At 42.2% G+C, this 9721-nt stretch overlaps 1 protein-coding gene across 1 annotated transcript; it reads right to left on the reverse strand.

Annotated features, from left to right (window-relative positions):
* Positions 1-204: 204 nt before the first annotated feature.
* LOC144490597 (tetratricopeptide repeat protein 17-like) lies at positions 205-9650 on the reverse strand (the record flags this gene model as incomplete). Its single annotated transcript, XM_078208310.1, has 4 exons — positions 205-725; positions 3488-3631; positions 7951-8070; positions 9567-9650. Coding segments are annotated over 4 exons (480 nt in total), but the record flags the coding sequence as incomplete, so codon positions are not given.
* Positions 9651-9721: the final 71 nt, after the last annotated feature.

A 9721-nucleotide genomic window follows, 5' to 3' on the forward strand; every position in this document is an offset into this window, starting at 1 on the left:
TACTTGCAGTGAGACTCTAAGCTGTATTTCTGAATTTTAAATTGAAGTGAATGGCATAATTTGTTGTCTTTTTTTTCTACTGAACGGGATCTATTTACATTAAAAATACAAACAGGATTTTGTTTTGTCATGAGCAGCACCTAATGGATTTTACAAGTATTACACAACAGATGCACTCAGAAAACAAAATAAATAAAACCTTCAGTCATTGAGAAATTATTTATTGTTCCACCTTCACACAAGTCCCCATTATTGCCCACAAGGATTTAGAATTGCAGTTTCCTGACTTGATCTGCATACACAAACATTCGGAAAACCATTTAAAGTTTTGTACATTATCATTTGAAATACAAAATCAATACCCACTCACTGTAATCTGTTTTAATGTAATTTATTTTTCTTTCCTGTAATTATATTAAGGTGTGATAGTTACAATATTTCTTTTTTTAAAGCTTTGTTCCACAGCTCATTTCATGTTCCATCTACTAAATTGTCACAAATGAAACCCGCCCTCAATTAAACTAGGTGTACCATTTTAAATGATCTGAAGCAGGAACTGGATGAATGTGCCTGATGCTTATCAGCTGTTACCCTCATGGAGAGCGCCTCTCCTTCTTCATTAACAAGTGGCACTGGATTGTGCGGAGACGATCTTTAGCTGGAGCAAACTCTGGTTGCAGCTTCAAAGTGGACTCGTACCATCGCATCGCTTTCTCGTAATCTTCCTACGAGGAAGAGGAGACAATTTTTAACACCCTGAGAATGCGGCGCCATCTCTTCACACCACTGAGACTACTACCTTTGAATGCGGCAGTGACATAGAAACATAGAAGATAGGAGCAGGAGGAGGCCATTTGGCCCTTCGAGCCTGCTCCGCCATTCATCACCATCATGGCTGATCGTCCAACTCAACAGCCTAATTCTGCTTTCTCCCCATAACCTTTGATCCCATTTGCCCCAAGTGTTATATCCAGCCGCCTCTTAAATGCATTCAATGTTTTGGCATCAACTACTTCCTGTGGTAATGAATTCCACAGGCTTGCCACTCTGGGTGAAGAAATGTCTCCTCATCTCCGTCCTAAATGGTCTACCCAGAATCCTCAGACTGTGACCCCTGGTTCTGGACTCCCCCACCATCGGGAACATCCTTCCTGCATCTACCCTGTCTTGTCCTGTTAGAATTTTATAAGTGTCTATGGGATCCCCCCTCATTCGTCTGAACTCCAGTGAAAACAATCCTAACCGAGTCAATCTCTCCTCATACATCAGTCCCACCATCCCCGGAATCAGCCTGGTAAACCTTCAGCCACCTGACTGTGCTGTCCTCTAATGATTCAGAAAATTCAAATTCCACAGCCTCATCATCTTTTGAACCACAGGCGCAAAGCTTCTTTCACCCCCAGGGTTCACCAGAGGGTTCACCCAGGCCCTTTGTTAAATCCATGAACACTGGCCCAGCAATACAACAACAACTTGCACTTATCTAGCCCCTTTAATATGATAAAATAGATCCCCAAGGGATACCAGAGAAAGTAGTTCAGGAGCTGGAAGAGCCATGGGAGGTGATTCGCTGGCTATGATTCGACAGATAAGAATTAAGCCGAACAAATCCAGTCCCACCCAGTTGGGTGCCAGTAGTTGGAAGTGGATGGTGTGGTTAACCGTGTCATAAAGGCTGCAAAACTGGTCGACAAGATAGTTTACATTTGTCACAGTCACATAGAACCTCGCTTGCAATTTCATAATCAATTCTGCATGGCTGAACTTAATTATCATAAGCAACTTATCTTCATTCCACTAACTTCTTCCAGCTAAAATGTGTACAGTAGAATCTGCTTTGATCCAGCGATTGCTGTCCTTTATTAGGCTATGTGGAACAATAGTGGGTCCAATTCTACTCGAACACTCTCTTATGACACGATTGTTGTCCTGGCATGAGTGCCTACTCTCATTCCAAGCTGCGAAGTCGAATTTATTGTGCTCCGCTTCCAGTTTTTATTTATCGGACCTTACACAGTCCCTTCTCTGTCTATTTCCTTTCTGCACTAAGTTATGCTTCTCACCATCCCACTTCCAATACCAGAAAGTGGAGGCACCCAGCAGAAGATTTCCTTCCAGAGGTCATTGGATCATGTGTACTCTTATTTCCTAGAGTTTTGCTGGTACTCTGTCTTGCGAGGCTGCCCCATTACCTCACCAGTTGTTGCATTCATCAAATCATTGGCCCTCACCTCATCCTACTTTTTGGAGGCAGAATTCCCTCTAGTGTAGTCTTAAGCACACTTCCATCACCCAATGTTCCCATTTATCTTTCCCCTGGTGTCCTCCTGTACAGCCATTGTGGATAACACTTGCTCATTTACAATCTTCCCAATACTGCAAATACATGATTTACGCACATTACCAATTTGTTGTTCACTGTATAATTTCCTTGATACTGGGGAGCGAGATTAGGTGACTGCTTTGTGACTATGTCTGTTCTAAGTGTTATCTTATCCTTTCAGTGGTTCAGTTATCCCCCTCCGACACGACCCCAATCAAGCTCAATGCAAGTCATTGATAATTAAGTTCAACATCCCATCTTGGACACTCTGGTTTCCACGATAATGCTTTTAACTCAAGACATTCGCTATACTCTCCACCTACTTCATGGCAGGGGTGCTTATAATGTGGGGTAAAAGCTGTCAGCTTCTGGTAGGAGGAAAACTGGTATTTCTTGCTGCAATCTGCTTGGAAGCTACTCATTGACACATGCTTTTCAAGGTTTTTGATATTATTTTCAAAAATTGGATTTGCATTCACATTGATGACCTTGAACTAGTGCTAAGCTGCGGGTTTCACTGAAGTGCAACATGTTACATCGAAGCAGAAATTGCAGCAGAATTAAATAAATCTTCCCACTGCAAAATTTGAAAAAGCAAAGAGTAATGGGGTAAATCAGCTACAGACAAAAAGTGTTCCTTACATGCCAATTCTTCAAACATCTGCATGCTTCGAAAGAGAGGTGCTACTTCAACACATCAATAACTTGAAGCCCGGTGAAATCAATGTAAATAGAAATTCAGAAATTCATTGAGGAGAGGCGATGGCCTAGTGGTATTATCGCTAGACAATTAATCCAGAAACCCAGCTAATGTTCTGGGACCTGGGTTCGAATCACCCCCACGGCAGATGGTTGAATTGGAATTCAATTAAAAAATCCAGAATTAAGAATCTACTGATGACCATGAAACCATTGCCGATTGTCAGAAAAACCCATCTGGTTCACTAATGTCCTTTAGGGAAGGAAATCTGCCGTCCTTACCTGGTCTGACCTATGTGTGACTCCAGAGCCACAGTAATGTGGTTGACTCTCAACTGCCCTCGGGCAACTAGGGATGGGCAATAAATGCTGGACAGCCAGTGACACCCATGACCCATGAACGAATGTTAAAAAAGCCAAACCAATTAACCATGAAAGGTACTCAAACCAACCGAGGCTCCTTACCATTGCTACGTAGACATTAGCCAGGGTAAAGTGATTGACGACAAAGTGCGGAGCGATTTCCACTGCCATCGTTGCGACGATGATGGCATCATCCCATAACTTAGCATTGTGAAAAATATTCGCCAAACTAATGAGAGGTACATCCTGCTCACAACAAAACACAAGTTAGTGAAGTATTTGATGTGAAGTTTCAGTTCAGTTTACTGCTTCGCAATGTTAGATTATCCGCTTGGAGATGTGGCATTATCAAACAGCCTGCAAATTTGAATATCAAAAACACAGAGTCCAAAACCAAGGGAAACACCGACACGAAAGCAAAATACTCCAGATCTTGGAAACTGGAATAAAAACGGGAAATATTAGAAATACTCAGCAGGTCAGACGGAGAGAAACGGGTTTCAGGTTGATAATAAAAGTAAATTACTGCGGATGCCGGAATCTGAAACCAAAAGAGAAAATGCTGGAAGGTCTCAGAGTCCGGACGACCTGGTTGTCTGGACTTGACTACAACTACCAGGAGAATTGTGCTTTATGACCCAAGGATACCAGATAGTCTCTGGATCATGGTTAGAGACTATCAGAAGCTGTTAAAGGAACTATAATTTATGATCAAGGACTGTTAACTGGACTTTGCTTCATGACTTGTATTGGGAACCCTGATGTATAAAGGTCCACACTTCTTGTGTTCAGAGAGAACTTTGGCTTCCGCTTTCAAGGGGTCAGGTTCTCCCTCAAGCAAAATACACCTTGCCTGCTCAGGAATGTTAAATAGTTTGAAGGTGAAGTTGGCTTTGCACAGACTGCAAAGAAGCAGTTTACAGGAAGTTTCTTTTTTAGATTGGATCAAATAAGCTTGTGGGCAGCTTTTGGCTCTCAGCTACATCTTGTTCATCACCATCAATATATAGTGAAGTGCTAACCCCTCATTTATAAAGAAATGCACTTCCTTTATCCCCTTGCTCTTGTAACTCCAAAGACACCTTATGTTCTGGCTTGGAAGACATTTTAAAATTTGCTAATGCTGCTATGTAATTAGATTTAAAAATTCACTTGGAGAAATCAGGCCAGCTGAAAAATTGGGGAGACCAAACGCAGACTGGGTGACCGCACTGTGGAACACCTCTGTTCAGTCTACAACCGTGACCCCGAGCTTCCAGTCGCCTGTTATTTTACTCCTCCACTTTGCTCCCTCTCTGACCTTTCTGTCCATGGTCTGCTACGGTGTTTCACTTGAGCTCAACACAAGCACAAGGAACCATCTCCCATCTTTTGATTTGAAACTCTGGATTCAACAGTGAATTCAACAATTTCAGATCACAACCCTCTGTCCCCATCAGGTTGTGTGAGCGCGCGCCTGTGTGTGCGCGTTGCTGGTTCCGTTTTTCTTTCATTCCTTCCTTAATCCCTTTACTTTGCTTTTGGACAGCTACTAAGTAGCCATTCACCATGTGGGCATGACAGCAAGATCCTGAGTTGAGATGGCAAGCGACAGGAAGTTTGGGATCGTGATGGTAAACAGAGCAAAGGCCGTGCCTTAAACAGAATTATTTGAAGAAAAAAACTATTGGGTGAGGGAGAGAAGAGAACATTGTAATTACACTGCAACAGGTACACTTCTCAGTATTCACCTCATATTTATGGGGCAGCACGGTGGCAGAGCGGTTAGCATTGCTGCCTCACAGCACCAGGGACCCGGGTTCGATTCCTGGCTTCGGTCACTGTCTGTGCGGAATCTGCACATTCTCCCCATGTCTGCATAGGTTTCCTCCGGTGCTCTGGTTTCCTCTCACAATCCAAAGATGTGTGGGTTAGGTGGATTGGCCATGATAAATTATCCCTTAGTGCCAGGGTGACTAGCTAGGGTAAATGCATGGGGTTGTGGGGATAGGGCCTGAGTGGGATTGCGGTCGGTGCAGACCCGATGGGTCGAATGGCCTCTTTCTGCACTGCAGGGATTACTATTTTATTAGATTGTTAGTCATTCTTAATGAGAATATGCCAAACAAGCTCTCATCTCACTCTGTCTTGGAACATTTATAAAAAAGCTAATCCAGACACCTGCTGCACAATCCAGTTGCTGTCGTGACTTCAACTGCAAATTATGTTTACCTGAACATTTAATATTTGCTAACAATTATTGGAAAAGTAATGCAAAGAACAGATTTTTATATTGTATACAACATCTGATGTTTTTGTCTGCATGGAAGATTCATTGGCTGGGACGTGGATAATAAATCTAACATTTTAAGTTCAGACGAGGTAACTTCAACAATTTTACAAACAGAAACAAGCTTCAAACGTTATAAATTCATGAATCTATTGAGTATCTGATCGACCCAGGGCTTATTTTGAGAAACAATGCTTCTAATTGATTAGCACTGCTGCCTCACAGTGCCAGGGACCCGGGTTCGATTCCCGGCTTGGGTCACTGTCTGTGTGGAGTTTGCAGGTTATCCCCGTGTCTGCGTGGGTTTCCTCCGGGTGCTCCTGTTTCCTCCCAGAATCCAAACATGTGCAGGTTAGGTCGTTTGGCCATGCTAAATTGCCCTTTAGTTTCCCAGGATATGTTGGTTAGATGGATTTGCCACAGGATAGGGGAGGATGGTGGGCCTGGGTAAGATACTGTCAGAGTTGGTGCAAACACAATGGGCTGAATGGCCTCGTTCTGCATTGTAGGGATTCTATGATTCTACTTAATAGAGTGCACCTTGATCTTCAAAGGATAAAGCATCGCTTTAGTTTGAGATTCCTTCTCAAACTAAAATTACCAGGTACCAAGGGTAAAATATGAAAGTAGATTCGCAGTATGGCTAAATGGAAGGAAGCACAGAATAGTTTTTAAAAGGAGCCATGTTGACATAATCACAGGAGATGGGATCTTTATACTTAATGGGATGTGGGCATCATTCACAAGGCCAGCATTTGTTGCTCATCTCAATTGCCCTTGGACTGAGTGCCTTGCTAGAGCATTTTCAGAGTCAACCACATTGCTGTGGGTCTGGAGCCACATGTTGACCAGAGCAGAAGACATTTGATTTATCATGCCCTTTGAAAAAGCTATCGCAATTCCTCGCCCTGTCCCTAAATTTTCCCTTCAAGCACATAGCCAATTCCATTTTGAAAGTTATTATTGACTCTACTTCCTCCACTGTTTCAGACAACGCATTCCAGATCACAACAACTTGCTGCATAAACATCCTGCTCTTCTGAAGTCCTCCTTGAGTCCACTTTCTCTGAGGTTCTGCTCTTTGGGGGTGGATCTTTCTCTGGAGGCTGCTGCACGGGAGTCAAAAGACAGGTGTCTTTTTGTATTTGTCCAGAGGGATTAAAAGGCTGGAAATGTCACACCCATGTGTGCAAATCTTTTTTTGTGCTAACTGAAAATGTATGTCTGTGGGAATATTGCTTATATTGGAACTATGGAGAGCTAGCTGTTAGGAATTATACCATGTCATTTTTAAGTATTTCAATTGATTAAAGTTATGCTAATTATTTTTGTTATATTTAACTTTGTTAAACAAAGTTTGTTTTAATAAAAGCTTCCTAGTGGGTTAATAGAATTACACCTGGAGCAAAACATTTTATGCATGCACTAAAGCCAAAATCAGAAAAGGTTGAGGTCTAGGCTAACTTCCTTTTAACTTTTTTCATAATTTTCTATGCAGTTGACCAACCCCTCACATACTAACCTGTCTCCTATTAACCATTATACTTCTTGTAATTTTATCCTTCCCTTCCCCGCCACTTTCTCGTTTAAAGTCCTTGTGACCACCCTATTTATCCTTTCCGTGAGAACACTGGTCCCAGTTCGGTTCGGGTGGAGACCGTCCCAATGGTATAGACCCCTCCTGTTCCAATACTGATGCCTGTGCCCCATGAAATGGAACCCCCCTTTCCCGCACCACTCCTTCAGCCATGTGTTTACTTCCCTGATTTTCTCACCCCTATGCCAATTTGCACGTAGCTCAGGTAGTAATCCAGAGATTATAACCCTTGAGGACCTGTTCTTTAATTTCGTTCCAAGTTCCTGATAATTCCCCAAACAGGTCCTCTTTCCTAGTCTTGGCTATGTCGTTTGTCCAAGTACCATGAGAACTCAAAAGAATGGACCATATCTGGAACAAAACTTTTTCCTGGTAGCTGATCACATTGAAGAAACTCAGCTATGTGTGACAAATCAGTGACATGATTTTTACGTGCCAAGTCAGCACAATGCTGAACAAAAGAGAAATCAAATGCACATCTCCAAACCTACTTACCCAGGAAAGGTATAGACCATATATTTTTCTAGTATCACTGTGAAAGAGGAGTGGATGAGAAATACTACTGATATTGAATGGTTCAATACAGGTTCACCAAAAATATTAGAAGATTATCTACTCTACTGCCCAAGATTATGTTCATCTCAGACTAAACGATATTTGCCAATGTTTCGTTAAATCATGACACATGGCAGTTCTCACCTTCATGTGGTGAGGGGCATAGTGCAATGCTTGACGTAGGCAGTCAATGGCTTTCTTTCCTTGACCTCTAACCCTCCAATACAGTGCAGCCATACTTGAAATCACCCAGGATGTTTGATTCTGTTGAAATACGAATCACAAAAGTGAGCCGACAAAACATTTTTGATTCCAATGGGATAAATGCTTGAAACCCTTGGTTCTCATTCTATAGCTCAAAAATCTAGCTTTAGACATTTTGTTTCCATAAAAGGTTCTTTGAACGCTGATGGATTTGCAATGGTGTACCGTGCTGTATTTGAATAAAAATGTTATACTATTCGTCTGTAAAGAAATATAAAAATAAATATTTGAAGCTATTAAAAAAAGACTGAGATATGCAAAAATGGCTAGGATAGTTTGCTTTAAGTTTCCACACAGCTTCTGACTAGTATGTTCTGATATCCCAGCGAAGATTAGAAATTACCATGAAAAAGAACCCAAAATCCTGTCTTATTCTGCAACATAGTAATGAACTTTGGACAGAAGGGGCGAGGAGTGGCAACACAGATTTCATGGCACAGTTCTCAAATGTGTGCAGGAACGGAGGGGTGTGGGGTGCATGTGCATCTTTGAAGGTGGCAGATCATACTGAGAGCGTGGTTAGCAAAGCATATGGGTCCTGGGCTTAAAATAGAGACATAGGGTAAAAAACAGGGGAAGTTATGCTTAACCTTTATAAAGCTCTGGTTAGGCTACAACAAGAGTATTGATTCCAGTTCTGGTCACCGCACCTTAGGAAAGATGTGAAGGTGCTCGAGATGGTACAGAAGAGATTCACCAGAAAGCTTCCAGGGAAGGGGCGGGGGTGTGGGGGGAGGGTTCAGTTACAAGGAAAGGCTGGGACTGTTCTCTTTTGAGCAAAGATTTGATAGAGGTGCATAGACTTAGATAAGATAGATAAGGAAAAAACTGCTCCCATTAGCTGATGGTGCAATGACAACAGGACACGGATTTAAGATTTTGGGGAGAATGTGAGGAATAACTTCTTTTACGCAGCAAGTAATAGCCTAGAACTCACTGCCCAGGAAGGTGGTGGGCGTGGAAACAATCAATGATTACACAACAAAACTGATGGACATCTGAAGGGAATAGATTTACAGGGCTATGGGGTTAGAGCAGGGAAAGCGGGATTGGTCCGTGGGGAGCTGGCATGCCTTAATGGTTCAAATGGCCTCCATCTGTGCTGCAGATGATTGGATGATTGTGTGTGCACGGACGTTGAATCATTCTACTGCCTTGTAGCCAAAGGTTTGTGTGTCCAATTAAAAGGCATCTGTTTGGCAGTATTAGTGGGGTACTCTGTACAGCAGTGGTGAACTGCTGCAACAGGCTCAGGGGAATTAAGGCCAACGTGAACTGATTTTTTTAGAACCTTTGTGACAAACTGCAGGGACACAGTATGCTTTCCCTGTACTTCAGCTTTTATCAGTGATTGGTATAGATCTGAAACTGGCTCCACAATTTACTACATACTCAACAAAATACACAGATATATTTGGGTAAATGTCAACTGAAACTTGGACGTCGTACTTTGACTTAGAACTGCAATTCAAATTAAATTGCTTTGAGCAACTTACTTTTTCTAATACTTTGGCTATTCGTGTCCCAACCTGCTCAAAGGACTGGGGTGGATACTTCTCTTTGCCTAGATTTTGTAAAACCTAACAGAAAACATAGAGAATCATTAATACAGTTTACACTAATGTCAAGGTGCCACTTCACAGTCATCACC

Source organism: Mustelus asterias, unplaced genomic scaffold (assembly GCF_964213995.1).
Source record: "Mustelus asterias unplaced genomic scaffold, sMusAst1.hap1.1 HAP1_SCAFFOLD_3478, whole genome shotgun sequence".
Lineage (NCBI taxonomy): Eukaryota > Metazoa > Chordata > Chondrichthyes > Carcharhiniformes > Triakidae > Mustelus > Mustelus asterias.